Genomic DNA, 20,544 nt, shown 5'->3' on the forward strand with positions numbered 1-20,544 from the left:
AATGTTATTTTAAAAAGCAAATCAGTGTTGAGACCCAGTGCCTATAATCCCAGCTACTCATGAGGCTGAGATCTGGGGATTGCTTTTCAAAGTCCATGAGAGTCTTATCTCTAACTAAAAACCAAAGAGCTGGAAGTGGAGCTATGGTTCATGAGGTAGAGCTCTAGCTTTGAGCAAAAAAGCTCATGGGCAGTGTCTGAGTTCAAGCCCCAGTACTGGCACGAAAGAAAGAAAGAAAGAAAGAAAGAAAGAGAGAGAGAGAGAGAGAGAGAGAGAGAGAGAGAGAGAGAGAGAGAGAGAGAGAGAGAGAGAGAGGGAGAGAGAGAGAGGGAGAGAGAGAGGGAGAGAGAGAGGGAGAGAGAGAGGGAGGGAGGGAGGGAGGGAGGGAGAGAGAGAGGGAGAGGGAGGGAGGGAGGGAGGGAGGGAGGGAAAGGAAAAAGCACAAGTGAGTCATACAACAAAAGACAGAATTTGATGCATTTTATGTGAATATATATTTCTACATATATAGGTGTAAGTGTGTGCATGTGTAAATACATCTCTACATATATTTATATATTATATGGGAACATTTGTAGGTGTATTGTGTACGTGTAAATGCATGAACATATATTCATATATGCAAACATATGTATAGATAAATACATGTAAATGTATGTAGATATACCTTAAAAGTCTAAAACAATGTTCATAGGTCTCTACAAATAATCGTTATCTTGAGCAGTTCAATTAGGGGAAGCAGAAGGCTGGGAGAAGACTTAAGTTATGTATAAGGCTAGGCTGTTTTTGTCAGCATTAGGGATTGAACTGAGTGTGCCTGGGTACTGTCCCTGGGCTATTTTGCTTAAGACTAGCGCTCTCCCGTTTAAGCCAAAGCATCACTTCTCGATTTCTGATAGTTAATTGGAGATAAGAATCTCACAGACTTTTCTACCTGGACTGGCTCTGAACTGCAATCAGTAGGTTGAATTACAGGTGTGAGCCACCAGAGCCTGGCATAATAAGTATTCTTAATTTTTTTGTTTCATATTTTAAAATGTGGGTAAGAATTTTTCTTGTAGTTAAGGGCTGGGTTCAGGGTTCTGGAACTCAAGTTTGTTTGGGAAGTCAGGTTTATAAAGCTTCCCCAACACATATGTGCTTGTGAAGGCATTATCACATACTGCATCACATCGAAAGAATCATATTATCTCCAAATGTATTACTGAAGGAGGAGATTGCCATCTATCCAATGTAACTGTGGAGGAAATAGAGTAGTAGACAAAGTCAAGGAAAGGTGTTTGAAGATAGACAGCAGATCTGAACTGGAATCCAATATGTAACCTAATGGTTATGAACATTTGAGAAAATGAAAATGATTTGGAATTAAGGGACTTGTATCTATGAGCATTGAAGAAGGCCTCAAAATTCCACTTCCACATGGTAACAACTGCCCAGAATTTCACTGCTGGACTATTGCTAAGAGCTATGTGTTAGAAATCCTTTTAAAATGCCAACAAACAGCCACAAGGAAGTGGTTGTATATTAAATATACCTTAAGCTGAAAGCATATTGTCTTATTCTATTTCCAGTGTACAACATCTGAGGCAGGTGGTCAACACTGAATCAAAAGAGGGGGAGCAGCAATATAGGTAGGGAGTGCCCAGGAGAAATGAGGAACCCAGGAAAGTTGAGTGTTAGGCTCAATTTTGCCAAGGGCTTGTTCCGGAAAGCTAGACACTATCAAACATCTTTCCCTTCTTCAGTCTATCCATTCCTATTTATTGGAACATATTTACTGAACAGGCCAGGAGTTTGGCCTAGTAGAGTGTTTGCCTAGCATGCACAAAGACCCGGGTTCGATTCCTTGGTACCACATACATAGAAAAAAGCTGAAAGTGATGCTGAAGCTCAAGTGGTCGAGCTCTAGCATTGAGAAAGTCCAAGGACAGTGCTCAGGCCCTGGGCTCAAGCCCAGGAGAGGCAAAAAAAAAAAAAAAGAATGTTCACAGCCACATATTTGCTGAACAGTACTGTGCAAAGCATTGTGGGAGGATGCTTGCCTTGTCCAAAGAAAACTCAGGGTTTAACAATGATTAGTTCATTAAATAATTTTAACATCCTCATTGATCAAAATACCTACTACACTTCTTTACAGTGGGTTTAACCGGTGTGTGTGTGTGTGTGTGTGTGTGTGTGTGTGTGTGCGCGCGCGCGTGCGTGCACTCACACACTTCTACGTGAAGATCCTTCACATGTTTATGTTATATACACAGATTACTTACCATTCAGCCATCCAAATCACTTCAGCAGCAATTCTGGTTAATGTGTGTCTTAAATCCCTCCAGCTGAACTCATGTTGAAATGTTGAGTGCATCACACATGCACACCTAAATTTAACATCTTTTTTTTTAGAATTAACACACTGTCAGAATTTATCAAGTATTACTTATGTAAAATGGGAACTTGGGGTAATTTTGTAGTAATTAAGTATGTGAGAGTAATTAAGGATGTCTCTGAATCTAATCATAAGTCTCTAGTACTCTGTAGGCATTAATAACATCACGGTTGATACTGAAGATTACTCCTGATTATGAGTGCTGATAACATCCAAATATCATAACGGATATGCACTGGCTTATTTCCTTTGTGAGTATGTCACAACTTTCTCAGCAGAGTCTGTAACACTGTGGATTTATAGCCAATTACACATGTCTTCCCGAGATTCCAAGAAATGGTGACCCACTCATGCTCAAGTTGTAAGCAAGGCAGTTTCTAGACTTTCCCTTTATTATGACAACCTCACATTTACAATTGTGACTCAATTTCCTGTGGAGGAGTCTGTTTATTGTCTTTAAAATGTGCTTTCAAAAAGAAAAAAAGGAGTGATCTTTAAAGATTTAACACTCTAAATCTCCAGCAATGAGATCAGCTGTGGCAACGACCCAAAGAGCTTCTCCTGGAAAGTGCCACTGACAATTACCATGAGTAAACAGCCAACAGAGGAAGAAGCTAGATTAACTCATACCTGCCACTGCATTTCCAGTTTAACACCAGCGGCCTAAGATTTCTATAGTCTGAAAGATTCTTTGGTTCTTGGGCTGGACAAGCCCTTTATAATATGTTTTGTTTCTCAAGGCCTGTTGAGAGCTGGAAACCCTGTGCTTGCCCCATGCAGTCAATCTGAACTGGCTTGACAAGCTTACAGCTCCATACTGAGGTAGGAAAATGCTACCATTGTCTGGAAGCTGTCTGGCCTGCTATTTCAAGACCCATAGTCAGGGCATGCTTTAAATCAGGAAAAAAGGCAGCTTAGACATCACAGGGGCTGAGACCAACTGAGAAGCAGCTCACTTCACGCTGCTGCTGAGTAATATCAAACAGCCTGCATGAAGGGGGGCGCTTCATGGCGTTTTCCTAATGAAATCTAATAACTGGACCATGGATGATGGAAATCCTTTCACTCCGAGAGGTGGAAAAAAAGCAACAACAAAGCATAAGAGCAAGCCAACAGTGGAAATGTGAGAGAAACCTAAGAGAATAGAGGAGAGGGGCATTTCATGGGGGCAAGACGTTTGTTTCCCAAAAGGAAGTCTGAACCAATCTGTCAGGGAACTTCGCAGTACTAGTGCCATGCTACAGATAAGAAAACCATTGCAGTTTAGAAGGCTTACAACATGCCTATCAAGTTAGTAACAGAGCCTCAGTTTGGTTAACCAGAAGGATACACTAAAATATCCATTTTGTTTTTTTTTACAATCATGAGGCTTGAACTCAGGGCCTAGATGCTGTCCCTTTTACTCAATGCTAGCATTCTACCACTTTCAGCCACAGCGATACTTCTGGTTTTTTTTTTAGTGATTAATTGCAGATGAGTCTCACTAGGGTTTTTCTGCCCAGGCTGGTTTTGAACTATGATCCAGCTCCTGAGTAGCTAAGAAACCAGATTAAAACATCTGTCTTTCTTTCTTTGTAACCCCATGACAAACTTGGGCTATCCTTGTCTATTTACCCTCTTTCTGCCTGAAACCAGTACCCGATGTGTAGAATACTGGTATTTCTATTGTGTCTAGGAAGACGAAACAAAGCAGAAGCTGAGAGCATGCCTGGATACTGTTGGATGACTCAGTGTGACTGCTCTTCTGCCAGGCAGAGTTTCCTAATCCACATTTTGTCATTCAAAACAAAGTAAGTCCAGTACAAGTGTTCCTACTGTAACATAATAAATAAATTTGGGAAAATATTGTATTCTTCACAAATATTTAGCTCAAATAACTGGGTCATTAGGAAGCCAGGGCTGAAACAGACTACCCAAAGTCTTTGAAACTTTTTACTGCCAGTAACAGGATATTCAAGAAGGTTTTAGGGGCTACCAGAACAACTTCTCAGGTTCTGATTGGTCATTAAACATATACAACACAATGGATGGAAAATATTGGTTTATAAAAGGTACTGAGTCCAGGGCATGAGATGGAGAGAGGAACCTTTCACTACCCTAGGGATATACAAATCTTGGGGTACACCTCTCCTGAACAGGTACCCCAGGGCTGTGTTCACTTCTAATTTTATTTCAACAGGGCAGAAAGGGCTTCTATCTAGCAGCTGAGCTGAAGAGATTTCCACTCCTTTCTGTTAGTATTCCATCCCTGCTTCTTTAGGAAGGATTGTGTGCAAACCAACACAATTTCATGTAAATTTGGTATCATCTTTGTACCAGTTGCATCTGAGAGAATGCACTCTATTTAAGGGATCTGGGTGGGTGTTTCCTATGAATAGTCCCATATAAACCCAACAGTGAGGTGTTTACTGTTCCTCCTCATTCTATTGTCTCTATAATGCTCTATGTGATTTCCCTAAAATATCAGGTGGACTTCATTGTATTGCACTATCAGGAGTCTACTGTGGTCCCAAATCCCTTTCTAAGTTGACCTTACGTTCAGTGTTTACTCCACTTTATGCCTTAACCTGTATACTCCAGCTGGATATACGCTCTCTCTGGCTCTCCTCTGAGCACATAGCACATAGCCATTTGTGTTCTTCCCTCTGTCCTGCCCTTTGTGGCCTGTTCACCAGGAATGGATTTCTCCACTTGGCCTGCCCAATGAACTATTCCTCTTCAAAGCCCTGTTCAGGTGTCATCACTAACATCCTTTCTGGTACCACACTCTGAACACATTGCTTGTCACTGATGCCTTTGACTATTACATGTATCACAGAGCACTGATTAAATGGCAATCATGTCTGCCTGGCACAGAGAGGATGACCAATGAACTGAACTTGGCCTCTCCTGCATGAGCCTAAAAGCAAGCAGGTTGTGAAAATTCACTTCTGAGAATTCTCATGGGACATGAACAATCTGGAGTAGTGAATAGGGAATTTAGAAAGAAATTATCCACAAGTACTATAATGATGTGTACAAATATCAGCTCTCAGGCAACTAATCCTGGCAAATTTTTAAAGCTTGCCTGGGCATGAGAATTGACAAAACAAGAAAGAAAAGAAAGGAAAAGAATAAAACCCAAACCCAAGCTTCCATGGTTAGAGTGTCCTTGTGTTTACATCTAAAATAAAGGCCTAAAATGTATTAAGAAGTTGCCTTAGAGATGTCTCTCAAACAGAAAACATATGTGCTATCAACCTCAACATTACAAAGAAAGCACACCTCATTCTCTTTACTAAGGAAGGCCATATGAACAAATATAGAATTCATAAAAGTGAGGTGAGGAAGCTTGATAAAGCAATGCTTCTAATTGTTTTAAATCAATCTGTCTTTGATACATAAAGACATACATGTTCTTTTTCAAATTTTGTGTCCTTCACAAAATTTATTTAAAGTATCAGGGTCATTGGGGATCTAACAATAAAAGTACATATATGTTTATACAAACACATGCACTCATTAATAAATAGACACCCAGAGCATACAATGTTTGATCTTCGATGGAAGAGAATTAAGTAAGTTCCTACTGTGTGCTTGTGCATAAAAGATAGTCTATAAAACTCTCCCTATTAAGAATGTGAACTGAAATGCAGTAATTGCCCAGGGTTATACCATTTAGATCCTTAAATTCTAACTGGCCTCACTTTGAAATTCCTTTTCCAATTTTTACTAGAAAGTAGAAGGAAGGGGGGAAAAAAGAAACTACCCATTCATTATGCCACCATCCTGAAACAAAAACTATTAATGTTTTAGTGAATTTTTTAAGTATTTTTTTCTACAAAGAGGTTAATTTTTAAAGTTTAAACATTTATTTCACTGTTATAGTCAAGGCAGGTGCATTTCACTGGAACTAGGACTCCACTGACTAGAAGGCTCTATTATTCAACATTGCAACATAAAGAAAAAAAATTACCACAAATTATATGATGTTACTTGTCTGTGGAGTTAGCCCAGACTTCAGTAATGTTAAAAGGTGAAGGTTACCTAAAAAATGGCTGAAGAGTCAGTGATCTGCTCTCTGTACCCAGAAAACTCACATCTTGTTACCCAGCTTGTGGTTAGAAGGGGACAGATGGTTTATCACCTAGAGGCACAGGTGACCTCCATGTCGTACAAGCTCCTTAACTGGATTAGAAGGGGGCTCCACTGACCTAAAGAGGACATATTTTGTATGACTCCTAGCACTATGTGCACAGGAGAAATATTTCTTAGCTGGGTGCTGATGGCTCATGTCTGTAATCCTAGCTACCCAAGTGGTTGAGATCTGAGAACTGTGATTCAAAACTAATTCCGGGCAAGAACATCCACGAGCCTCTTATCTCCTAGTAACCACCAGAAACCTGGAAGGGGCTGTGTGTCTCAAACTGGTAGAGCACTAGCTTTGAGCAAAAGAGCTCAAGAATAGTGCCTAGGCTCAGAGTTCAAGTCCCACAACTGACCAACAAAGAAAAGAACTATTTCTTGTTGAGTAATTACATAAAAATTAAGCTTGAGAAGAAACTTCTGGACAGAAGAAGGTAGAAATTGCCAAAGGCCTGAAGACTGGTGAATGTGTAAATGTTAAGAAACAGATTGCGTGTCTATTCTTGAGAAATGAGGAAATGAATAAAACTTTGAACCAGAGCCAACGGCCCTGGCTTTTCAATATTTATCTTCCCTCAGCTGACTTCTGACTTCTCATTGCCTTGTCCTTGCTGCTCAGGCCTCTACTTTGAAGCTCTTATCCAAGTTTAGTTCCACAGCACCACTTGATACTGCTGCCATCTTGGCAAGTTATTCACACTTGCACTTGGTGTGAACACCAATTTACATTGGTTTGGGGAAACCATCCAGTAAGTTTAAGTTGGAACCCAGATGGAATAAACCCAAGCATCAGTAAGAGACGAGTTGCTTTTCAGAAAATGCTAAAACAGACAAATGAATGGTGATCCTTCTGCTTCCACAGAAGGTCTGACTTCCCATGGGGTTAAAGATTTTGATAGTCTGAGTCTATATGATCAGGCATTTCAACTTCCTACAAAGAAATTCACCAGGCTATGTGCCTGAATCGGAAAAATGAGCTAAAATCAAAAAAGAAAATGAGCTAGACACTTACTCATGCATGATCTATGTTGAACGTAAGATTGATGCATTCTCATTTCTCTTGTTTCCTGATGTCCCTTTCTTCCTCCACATACCCAATAACAACTATCTGGGTTTCAGTCCTCTAAAGGATAGGATGGTAGATCAGAAAATTCTGATTCCAAAATCAATCTTACTTATTAATAGGAAAGATGCATTCTACTCCAAGATGAGTAATTACAAATACAGTGAGCAGAAGTTCTATCCCAGAGTTAGAGGTGAGGTGCAATCTGAGTCCAGAACAGGTACAAAGCAGGTATGAGGCCAGTTAGATGAGAAGATATCACTCATCTACGGTGTAAAGGATCCATAAATGGAGCATTGTCTTGGGTTGACCAGGCAATGAATGACCATGCCATCAAGTCATGCTATTTTAGCGCCAAAGCCAAGAAAGTACTATGGCATTTTTAGGCCTATGAAGTCTGAAGTTTTAGAAGAATATCCTGAATGTTGAAGTCTGATGTAAAACAGAACCTTTGGAAAGCATACGTGCTCAGTGGAATCTCCTGATTAAAAAGCAGCAGCACATCATTACTTTCTAGCACTCCAGCAACTGTCGATGCCCCACTTACCATGGACGTGAATACCATTAGGTTGAAAAGAAGAGCTTGTCTCTGGCTGATAGGACTTCAGGTGTGGACCTGATGGCTGCTGGGTATGGGAAGGCTGTGTTCTTTGCAGCGCTGAGGAGGAAGTTGGAACTCTCCGGGGACTGATGTGATGAGGTGAGAGAGCAGGGGGTGCAAATCTGAGAAGACAAATTATAAAAGGCAACTTGATGAACACAAAGTAGCAGGGGCAAAGACAGACTCTCCATAGCTAATTCTTTTATGTATGAATGTGCTGGTACTAGAGCTTGAATTTAGAGCCTGGATGTGATTGCTTAGCTTATATGTTACTCACACAAAGCGCCATGGTGCACTACCACTTGAGCCACAGCTCCACTTCCAGCTTGGTACTGATTAATTGGAGAAAAGATTCTTATGGACTTTCCTGCCCAGGCCGGCTTTGAGCTGAAATCCTCATCTCTCAGCCTTTTGAGTAGCCAAGATTACAGGTGTGAGCTACTGGCATCTGGCTCCAAAGCCCCTTTTATTCTTTTGCCAGTCCTGGGGTTTGAACTCTGTGCCTGGGTATTATCCCTGGGCTCCTTTTGCTCAAGGCTAGTATTTTACCACTTGAGCCATAGTTCCACTTCCAGATTTTTTTTCTGTGATTAATTAGAGATAAGAGCCTCACAGACTTTCCTGCCAGGGATGGCTTCAAACTTTGATCCTCATGCCTCAGCCTCCTGAAGAGTTAAGATTGTAAGTCTGAGACACCGGTACCCACCTCCCAAGTAGATTTTAATGCTCAATTCTGGTTCTACACAAGTGTGACAACTATCATTTTGTTTAAAAAGCCTTCAAGATCTACCTCTATACTTCTAACCAATGAGCTCTTATTTGAGATAACGAGGGAAGAAAAAAACACCCCAAAAGAAAAACCCAGTCACAGTACAGGCTTGTCAGCCTTCTTGAACTTCATTTCAAAGGTTCTGCGTTTGATGAAATTCAAAATGTATCTGTGTCAGGCCTTTTTTATTCCCCCTGCTAGTTTTTAAATCCATTGGCATGTTAGGGAAATTTAATCCGTATGTTTCTGAATCATTTACACTTAGCTCATAAACATTTTGTTTTGTAAAACATGTCTGAGGTCCAAGAAGTGTTACAACTCTTTCTTATGACCCTCTGTAGTTTTTATTCTCTTTAAACAATACATTTTCTTATTTCCAAGAATAAATTAGCTTAAACCTCAAAGGTCAAATGTGGCTTGAAACCCAGAACCCAAGGAGGTCTATATTATATGCGTTCTTGTGCTTGGCAAAAGACATTCCTAAGGGAATAGAGTGACGACAATGTAGAAGATCTTTTGTAATAAATGTGATAACCAGAAGAGTATTAATTCATGTACAGGGATGTACTGGCATTTAAACTAGGCGAACCCATTCCATGACCTGGGTAACAAACTACCTGTCTTACTTGAGGGGAAAATTGGCTAGATCTGAACTACTGAGTTTAAAATGACAGTTGATCTTTTCTTCTTTTTTCCCTTTTTGGCAACACTGCAGACTGAAATCAAGAGGCCCTCAAGCTTGCAAAGCAAAGACTCTACCATTTGGGCCTCTTTCTATATTTCTCCCCTTCTTCTCTCCCTCCCTATGGATCCTGGGGTTTGAATTCAGGGCCAAGGCTGGAATCGACCACCTGAGGCACAGGTCCACTTCCAGCTTTTCAGTAGTTAACAGAAGATAAGAATCTCACAGATTCTCCTGCCCAGGCTGGCTTCAAACTTTTTTCCTCATATCTCATCTTCCTTACTAGCTAGGATTACAGGCATAAGACAACTACAGTAGTAGTTATTTTTAAAGTAGGTTCTCCCTTTTATGCCAGGGCTAGTTTGGACTGTGATCATTTTACTTGTCCATTGCTGTGATGCTGGGAATGATAAACATATAGCATCTCCCTTGTATGTTGTTGGAATAATAGTTGTATATCAACCAGTAGCCATTGGTTGAGATGGAATATCACAAATTTTTACATCCAGGTTGGCCTAAAAAGACAATACCCTATCTTCACCTCCCAAGTAGACAATTTATTCTAACACCAAAGCAAAGGTGTCCTTATGTAAATGATGTTACAGCTGGACACTGCATAGAAAGACTCCAAACAAATGCTCGATTTTTTAGATCATCAGGGGTCACTGTGAATACCATGCAAAAAGGAATGTGTCAGTGGAGTGAAATGAAGCATCAGAATAAGTTGGGGTTAAAAATAAACTAATATTGAATTATTTAATCTCCCCAGAGAAAGACTATTAAACTAAAACTTAATGAGTGCTTTTTTAACACTGTGTGAAAACACAAGCTTTGTTTTGCACTCTCACATATAGGTTACCATCTGTTTACATCATTTCTTTCACAGGAACAAATAACTCCATTTGGTGGGGGCTTTTGTGTAAGATCATGGATGATTAAAAAGGGAAGATGAACCAGACGAGTTCATGAAGTAATTTGAAATACCCTAAACCAGAATATTTAATAAGGCACAGCTTTCTCCATTTGTATTGCAGGAGTAAAAAAGTATGGGAAAAAATGATCAGGTTCTTTTCTCTCCTTTCCTTTTGCATCTCGCCTAGGAAGTCTGACGAGACTGTAAGAAGAAATAATGAAGGGGGATCTCGTCTTTGGATAGTAAAGCACAAAGGTCAGAGGAGGCATAAGTAAAGCAGCTGGGTAAGGATGTCAGTTCTCTGATCTCTTCCATTCTTACTCTACAGGAAGAGAGCAGGAAGTAAATGAGCTGAGCTAAGCAAATGTGTGTTTTCTTCAGCACATCATTTGAATTGGAGTTACCCTGCAAAGATGTGCTGAATGACCACCAAAGGAAACAAAGCAGATGCATTTTGGCACAGCCCTGAGAACATCTAGTAAAATGCATATGCCAGGCTTCCTTGTATGGAGGTTATTTTCAAAACCCATGTGTCCTTCAGGTGTCTCCTAAATTGCTCTGAGGTTGAATGAGAAGGGGAAATCATAGAATAGCAGACTTTAGGGCAGAAGGCAGTCTATACTGTCATCCAATCCCTAGGTCCCAAGGCAGAGAGGATTTGAATGGAAGCCAATCTTCATTACTATCAAGAAGTTTTCACTGATGTGTCAATTGTGTTTGGGTGGTTAGGTGGTGAGGAGCAAAGGAATGAGATTTTGTTTGTCTAGTTCTAGTTTCTTGTTTCAGAACAAAAGATTGTGACCTGCCTGGTGTTGGTGGTTTATACCTGCAATCCTAGCTACTCAAGAGGCTGAGATCTGAGGATCCTGGTTTGGAGCCAGTTCAGAAAAGATCCCATGAAACTGTTGTCTACAATTAACTATTAGAAAACCAGAAGTGGAGCTCTGGGCTCAAGTGATACAATGGCAAAAGAACTTAGGGACAACACCACACCATGAGTTTAAACCCTACAACTGACTGGAAAAAAAAAAGATTGTAATATTTTCTGCTTGGTTTTCTGGGTTTCTTTTGGTGCTTGTGCTACCTTCCTTCCTTTGAGAACTGAAGGAACAGAAAGAAGCATGGATGTAGAGTCAGAAGCATTGGAAAGTCTGTTCCTCATGCAGTTTATGGAGGAGGATGGTCTTGTTTCTTGTTCCCCTATCCCAATGTGGTCCTGTAAGACTGGCTCCCTAACACGGTGGATTCACATGAAGTAGAAAAGGTGGAGAAAGAAGGGAAAGGAGGTACGGATTTTCAGAAGTGTAAAATCTTATACTTTGGAATCTACAATCTAGAATGATGTAACCAACGGTTAAGTGATCATTATTAGCATTTAGAAAGGAAGACTGAACAAAGTGAGAGGACAGAACTCATTTGAACATTTTAGGCATCACTTACAATGTAGACCCAATGTCTAATGTGAATTCTCAGTAGACAAATGATCATACAGAGTTACATGCTAACTGCAAATCATTTACCTAGTCATTTACCCAAGTTCCAAACCCTGGTCTTACTACTTGGCTATCAAATATTGTTCAATATAGAACAACATTAAATAAAGTTTTAAAAATGTAGAAGGCACACACTAAGGCTTTCACATTGTTATAGTAGGACCTGGAGAAAACAGCATTATGCCTCCCACTCCAGTTACAGGCTGCTTTTTGTTAATTTAGATTTTATTTTTTGGTTAATCAAATAAATGAGAGATAACATGGCCTAAAGGAAATTTAATTTCAAAAGGTATTATGTAAAGTAGCCTTAAAACTTAAATTATTCTAAGAGATTACATATACACATAAAGTAGGCTTTGATTTGATAAAAAAAAGTACAAAATTTTAACTTTTACATCTACAGAGGAATGAAACATGGTAAGAAGTGATAACTATTATAGAGGTAGTTGCTAGGAATAAGAGTAAATCAAAATTAATAATGTAAAAAGTCTAGCATTTAAGCAAATTTATAAATAGGATTGGTTTCAAGTATGACAGAAACAATCTTGTTATTGTCTAAAGACACTATGTAGTAAATTATTGGAAAATACCCCACAAATTTATTACTTTCAATTTAATCTTTAATACATTTGATTCAATGTTAACCAGCTCACGGAATAGTGGCACAGCAAATTAAAATGAAAGGAGGGAAAAGAAAAGGAGTGGAAAATGTGAAATACAGTCCCACTGTTTGAGACAAGGTTAGGAGGTACATGCTAAAACAGTCACTGACCCCCCACCCCCAAAGAAAAGCAATAGAAAATGAACAGAAAGTTCCTTCTTATTAAGGCAGAAGATTGGGTAGAGCTACAGAATCCTACTTTCTGGGAATCTGCAGGTACTTTCCAACACTTATATTATTCTTTAACACACAGCAAAATGAATATATTCTGAATATTCTGCTGAGAAAGCATGCATGACATTTCTTTAAACTACAGAAAGGTAAATTTTCATGCTAAAAATAAAATGTTTTTTTAAATTTTCAATGTGAACGTAATGCCAAACTTCAGTTTCAAGTATAAAATAAAGTTACTGGAGACTGTAAAGTATGGTGGTGGCATATTTATTATCTACTCAGCACATATGTATTGAGCACTGGAGAACTTCACGGCAGTGTTACTAAGCAGTAGGCATAGGGCAAAATGGAATGGGTCCTTTGACCTTAATTCAGTGTAAGGAGGCAAGCAATGAAGACATTTATGGAGGCAAGCTCTGTATTTGGCTAGAAGGAACTGTGGAAAACAATAACCAATGATTAATCTAAATACCATGTACATTTAAGCCCCAACTCCCATTTTGTCATTTGTGGGGCTTGAATTCAGGGCCTGGGAACTATCCTTAAACTCTTTAACTCAAGAATAGCACTATACCATTTTGAGACACAGCACTACTGCTACTCTTCTGGTGGTTAATTGGAGATAATAATCTCATGGATTTTCCTGCCTAGGTTTGTTTTGAACTGCCATCCCCAGATCTCAGCCTCCAGAGGGAATAACTAGGATTATAGGCATAAGCCATTGGCACCCTGCTAAGGCCCTTTTGATATTAATATACACTCCAGTATTGAATGCTGTAGGACATTTTCCCCTCTTACAACTGTATTAGAATACCTGCCTACTTCTTAGGAACAAATTGCATGAGGACTCATTTCCTTCCTTGACTATTCAAAAATGGAAACAAAGGTTCAGAGAAAGTACCATGCCTACCATCTGGCTAATGTTCCAGTTCTAGACTTGAGAAGGGTCTAATTTCTTGGTATTTGATTTCCCAAAGAAAGACGTGTTCTAGCTAAAGAGTCAGAGAGGCACATTTAAAAAAAATATAGAGAGAGGAATAAAAGAAAGCCAGAAAGGTGAAATATTTGTCCAAACTGATAAAGAAACTTGTCCAGACTTCACTTTCCATAAGGTAAGAAATACTAACCTTGTAGAAGAGAAGAGAGACAGAGAGATAGAGAGACAGAGAGAGAGAGAGAGAAAGAGAGAGAGAGACATAGACAGCGACAGAGATAGAGACGGAGAGACAGAGACAGACAGACAGAGAGACAGACAGAGAGAGACAGAGAGGAGAGAGAGAGAGACAGAGAGATAGAGAGCGAGACAGAGAGACAGATAGAGAGGGAGAGGAGAGAGGAAAGAGGGGAGTGAGAAGAGAGAGTCAAGGAAGAATACTAGAAATCTCCTAAAGACATCTGAAATTTAATTCTTATAATAAGCTGATAGGATGGAATATAATACATATATATTCATTCATTCATATAGATTCATTCATTCACTCATTTTTAAAGTCTGATAATGCCAATAAAACCTGACAAATGCTGCTGTTTACTTTGGTGAATTTTGAGTATTTATCAATTGGTCTTCCTGTAAGCCCAAAGTATTTCATTGTTACCTCATAAGTTCATGTCTTCAAAAAAAGTTTCTATGAGGTAGTTTTACAAGTCAAATGTGTATGTCCTAAATACTTATTACTTTTCTTTATCTGTGTTGTATACACTGGAGTTTCAGCTGACATTGTGGAACTGTGTTTTAGCTCTGCCCTGGGGGGGATTAGGGAGGGGTTAACACTTTGGAAAGAAGGAACTTAGGTGTTAACATGATCATTAGATTAGATGTGGGTTGGTATGTGTTTGGGATAGGGTTTTTTTTTTTCCCCTTTGTACTCTTTCTTGCACTGGACACATGGACACTCCAAAGAAAGAAGAATGTACTATAGCAGCTTGTTTCATTGTATTCACTCACAAAAAAGTAGCATTGATTTGTTGCCAAGGAGGAGAAATAATGGATATAAACTGGTCTACATGGATTTGGAGAAGATTTTTTTTTATTTCTCCAAGGAATTGTAGGGTATCATCTGTGGGGGTTTTAAAATTCATCTGTGAAAACTAATCAATGAGAAATAGCTTTAGCAACAGGCCAACTGCAGAGGGGGTGCAAAGAATCCTTTTCAAAACCTAAAAAAAGAAAAGCACAGTTTAAGGATTTTACATCTGATTTAACATCTTAAAAAAAAAACAATGATAATACCCCACTTTGTATAGCTGGACAGCGTTCATTTTAGTAGACTTTAGTGGTCTTTATAACCGTTTATGAATCACTTCATGAATTCCTGGCTGACTCATATGGGTGACTATAGTATCTACTTAAGACCTCCCTTCTGCTTCACAAAAGAGACACTTGGACTCAGTTCAATCCAGATTTGTCCCCAAATGAATCACAGCACGTTACTGGGGGAACTGCAAATTGAATTCGGCTTCTGGACAATCAAGACCAGCTTTTAGTAACGAAGAAACGGACGCTGGGAAGTGTGGGTAATTGCAAAATTGTCCATCTGGACAAGACCAAAACTGGCAAAAAGCTTTATTCTATGTGTATCTGGAGACCTGGTCTCTAAACCTACAAAGAGCTGAATCCCTCCTCTGGAAATGTTTCAGGCCCCTATCTCCTTATGAGAGGCTGGGTCAATACTAACTGTAAATAATGTAGCAGGTTGAATAAAACAAGATTCAAAAACGATCTCACTAGGTGATGGTGGCTCATGCCTGTAATCCTAGCTACTCAGGAGGCTGACATGTGAAGATTCTGGTTCTAAGCCTGCTTGGGCCAGAAAATCCAGGAGACTCTTTTTTTGTTGTTTTTGTTGTTTTTTCTTGGTCAGTCGGTGGGACTTGAACACTGGGCCTGGGCATTGTCCCTGAGCTCTTCAGCTCAGGGCTACTATCCTACCCCTTGAGCCACAACACCACTTCCAGATTTTTTTTTTTTGGTCGGTCTGGGCCTGAGTGCTGTCCGTGAGCTCTTCAGCTCAAGGCTATCGCTCTACCACTTGAGCCATAGGGCAACTTCCAACTAACCAACAGAAAACCAGAATTGGAGCTGTGGCTCAAAGTGGTAGAGTGATAGCCTTCAGCAAAAGAGCTGAAGGACAGTGCCGGGATTTGATTTCAACCTCTACAATTGACAAACAAAAATCACCTAAGCCACCATGGAGAACTTATGGCTAAAATGATCACCAAGATGCACACACACACACACACACACACACACAGACACGTGTGTATTTTGGGAATAGGAAGAATAAACTGGACTGGGTAGCAGGTTGCAAGTTAAGAAGGAAGTATCAGTTCCCAAGATAGAGAAGTGTATTGTTTTCCGAGCAAATGCTAAAACAATGCCCAGAGAATTGCTATGATCCCCTGCAGAAAAGAAAATGGAAATAAGGAGAACATCTAGGAGTGCACCAGACAGATGAATACTTTAGAATCAAGAGCTGGAGTTTTCTGGGTGTTATTTTGACTGTAGAATTGATTGTGACTCTGTCATTGGTTTCAGAATCTGATGTGAGGTAGGGGGAAAAAAAATAATAGATTCTGTTGAATCTTCTTTTCAAAAACCCACTAATCAAAACAAAGTACATCCACGGTAGTTATGGATTTGATGTAAGAAAAATAGAATATGCTATTGAAAAAGAGAGTTTCTGTAATGATATTACCCCCTTGGGCTGAGGAAAGAAGGCTAAACAAGGGGATTAACTCATAGTCCTGCTACAAAGGGAAGAATCTTTCTCTTGTTCAGCGGTGTCAGATACAATGTGTGGTGTCAGATAAAATGTTCAATCTGTTTTGCAACAGAGTGCATTAGATGAAATAAAACATTGGCAAGAGAGTATAATTAGGATGCCACATGAAAATTGAGGGGAAAAACAAGGTGTTATTCTTGGCCAAACACGAGTAAGGAATATATATATATATATATATATATATATATATATATATATATTCCCTGGTTTCAAAATGCAAACATGAGTTTCCTGAAGATACCAGAAGATCTTTAAGCACTAAGTTCAAAAACATTATTCCTGCCAACTGCAGCCAGGTGCTTTTGAGCACCTGGCAAATAAGACTTCAAAAGTCAAGATAATCCATGAATTTAAAAAGAATCATTGCTAGCGAGTAATGGCACATGCTGTTTAGATATGCTTTTTATTTCATCTCCATGATGTCAGGTTACTAGTGTATGTAAAGGAATATTCTGCACATGTTATTGAAGAGAAGACTCAATATTTTGACTACGGAAAGGAACTAGCAGAAATAGTACATATTTTAAAATCCCTATCCAGTAACAGGCAGAGATAAGTATTCAAATAATGTTGATCCTTGCTCCTGAAAACCCTACTGTTGAACACACCAGTAGTGGAAGGAACTTGGCTTCCAGGTCGGGACTCATTTGTGAGCACAAATAGAATAGTTCTTGTTAGTTGGTGCAGGTGTCACTTTGGGTATTATATTTATTTCTTCTGGGACAATATCTATTCAAGGTATTGTTTTAATCACTTTGGGAAAGATGACAAAATATAATTTTTTGCTCCTTAACTCTAAACAGAAAAACAGCAGCCAAAGCCTCTTTCTGAGAAAAATAAAAAAAGAAGAGTTACCTGAAGAACTTCCCTTTTGGTTTCGGCTTACCTTAATCATGTCCACTAACAATGAGATAGCCCTTCAGTTGCCAAAAGGAGGCTATAGTCTCCAAATGGCCAAGTTTCTACCATATTCTTGCTTCTCGGGAGAAGGGAAAAACCTATTGATTAGTATTACATTTTTTACAACATGAAATAAAGGCTTTTTTTTTTTTGCCAGTCCTGGGCTTGAGCTCAGGGCTGACCACTGGTCTTGTACTTTCTCAAGGCTCTACTAGTTGAGCCTCAGCACCACTTGCGGCTTTTTTCTACGTATGTGGTATCGAGGAATAGAACCCCGGTCTTCGTGCATGCACTCAACCACTAGGCCAAACTCCCGGCTCTAGGCTTTCTTTTGAGTGGCCTGTTCTGTGTCAGAGAGAAGGCAATATGGAATATGTGATGTCTGGACTCGGGTCAGCCTGGGTGTTGGGGCTTTGTTCATATAACACAGTGTGTATGAATAGTAACCTATTACTGCTTCTTCACACACTAATTCATGAAAGAAAAGTTTGTAAGAGAAGACATTCCATTTTACTCCAAGCATCCTTCTAACTGTCATGATTCACTTTCTTGACAGAAAATCCAAGGGGATTAAGAAATAAACATGCCGATTTTAACCTGTGGATTGGTTTGAAACGGTGTGTGTGGGGGGGGGGGGGAGACTGAGAAAGATGGTTGATTTGGCTTTCAGAAGCTGAATGATTTGGCCCTTAAAAAATAGTTCTCCTTACACCCTAAGAGCTGGTTTTTGATATATGGGTATAACTAAACTAAAATGAAGAAACAATATATTTCAAAATAAAAAAAAATACATGGAAAATAATCTGATGGGAAAAACAAAGCACTAGAAGCAAAACTATGAGCCATCTGCTTGATGGGATGCAGACGGAAGCTACAGGGATACGGCCTGCCTTCCCAGGAAGGAACTAGAAAGAACACAAGGAGCTAGAAAAACAGCAGTCAGGTGCTCAAGGTTGGCATTTCTAGAAGTTATAAAGGAACTATGACAGCATTCTCCCCATAACCCATGCCCATTATTTCCATAAAACTGCCAAAATATTCTCAGAAGCCTCAGGAGGTGAGGCCCGGGAACACCTCTATTCTCAAGAAACTTCCACTGAGGCAAAATGAAAAGAAATCCATGGAGGAAAAATAACATGATTTGAGAGCAAGCAATATTTGAGTAGACACATGAAATGAAGGTTTAAGTCTTGACACCTTCTGGTGAAAGTGCCTTTCAAGGTTTTTGTTGTTGTTGTTTCTTTCGTGTGTGTGTGTGTGTGTGTGTGTGTGTGTGTGTGTGTGTGTGTGTGTGTGGTTTTTGTTGTTGTTGTTTGTGGTCAGTTGGGATTTGAACTCAGGGTTTGGGTGCTGTCCCTGAGCTTTTGTGCAAGGCTGGTGCTCTAGCACTTTGAACCACGGCTCCACTTCTAGTTTTCTGGTGGTTAATTGAACTTGCCTGCTGGGGATGGCTTTGAAAATTGAGGGGGGAGGGAAAGGAGTTATTCTTGGCCAAATATGAGTAAGGGAGGCGTAGGTATATATTTAAAAAATGGATTATCCCACACTTGCTTCCTGGTTTCAATGCTCACAGCTCAGTTTCCTGAGTAGTTAGGATGACAGTATGAGCCACCGGCATGCACCCACCTTGTAGGTTTTTAAGACGAGTAAAGTGCAAAGGCCCTGAAGTAAAATGAGTCACTGTATTCTAGGAACTATAAGAAAGCTAAGAAAGCGGGTGTGGCTGCAGAAGATGAGAAAAGTTAGCCACAGTAGGTGAAGTTGGGTGAGGCTATGCCATAGAGGTTTATATACAATACAAACAGGAGCCTGGATTCTTTCTATTCCAGGGATGATGGGCAAAGAATGGGAGCAGCAAAGAGATGAAGTGATTTCTATTTTAAACTGTACTTCTTGTGTTACAGAGCAAAGATTCTGGGCATGCTGATGGCGTAGGGGTGGAAGATAAGATGTGGAGAGATAAGTTAGAAAGCTATTGTTCGTGAGATGAACTAAGGCAAAGGAATGATACTGATTAGATTTAAATCTTTCCCACAGACTCACTGACAAAGTTGGTATTTAGGCTCTTTCAGATTTTTAATGCTAAGTTGAAGACAGCTAGGTAGAGTTAATTTTAGATCTTCCTCCATTTTCAAGTAGCATGTTAAGATGTTAAATACAATGGTTATGAAAGTACATGGGGGAGAATATATGTATTATAGTAACTAGGTATTGCAGGTTATATGGTTGATAGAAGTTTGACTTCTGGTCTTCTAAGCCTTCTTTTCATTGATCTTTTCCCCTTCTTAAACCTTTCTCAACACCTTCCAATGCTTCATTTAGAACAAAGCACCCTGAGAATAAGGAAACTTCAAAGACTCCTGCTCTTTGGAAGTAAAGAAAACAGTTAGGAAGCTAACATCTAGTACCTAAAAATCCATAAAACTAATCATAAGAACTGAAGGTCACAACAGAGGGAACTGCCTATCAGCTGCCAAAGGCTAGGAAGTCTTCTTGGTTTAAGAACTAAGCTGAGCTCCAAAGGCTGAGTGAATTTGGTCATGACTAGCAAAAGAAAGGAAGGATTTAACTAGAGGTAATGGCTGAATTAAGGAGCACCAAAAAATCAGACTAAGTCAGAAGTAATAAGTAATATGTCAGAAGAGCTTTCCAGAATTGCAAATCATCAATCCAAAATACTTGCTGTCTTGATAGGACCTTGATCATTAGGAACAGAGCACTATGTTTCCAATAGAAAATAGCACCTATAAAACACATCGCCTTAGTTGGAAAGACCACATATATGTGTGTGGGGGGGTGGGTGGGTGGGTGTGCATGCTTAGAATGTTAGCAACTCTGTCTGACATAATACAGTATGAGTGACAAAGAAGGAAGGCTTTCAAAATAGAATAGAGATTCAAGACACTGGAATTCTTACTACTTTTTCCTAAACAATTTTTCCTTATATTTTCTGCCATTCAATCCTGTACAGGATTCCACACTCTGAAAAGATGCCACATCCTTT

The 20,544-nt window shown here is 39.5% G+C and overlaps 1 protein-coding gene across 1 annotated transcript in view; it reads right to left on the minus strand.

Moving 5' to 3' along the window:
- Positions 1-20,544, minus strand: part of Glis3 (GLIS family zinc finger 3) — a 427,346-nt gene that overhangs the window by 18,743 nt on the left and 388,059 nt on the right. Inside the window, exon 9 of the mRNA XM_090329717.1 lies at positions 8,113-8,288. Within this exon, the coding sequence (XP_090185843.1) occupies positions 8,113-8,288 (176 nt within the window). The remainder of the gene's footprint in view (positions 1-8,112; positions 8,289-20,544) is intronic.

This window comes from Megascapheus bottae, chromosome 3, assembly GCF_031878675.1.
Source record: "Megascapheus bottae isolate mThoBot1 chromosome 3, mThoBot2.hap1, whole genome shotgun sequence".
NCBI lineage: Eukaryota > Metazoa > Chordata > Mammalia > Rodentia > Geomyidae > Megascapheus > Megascapheus bottae.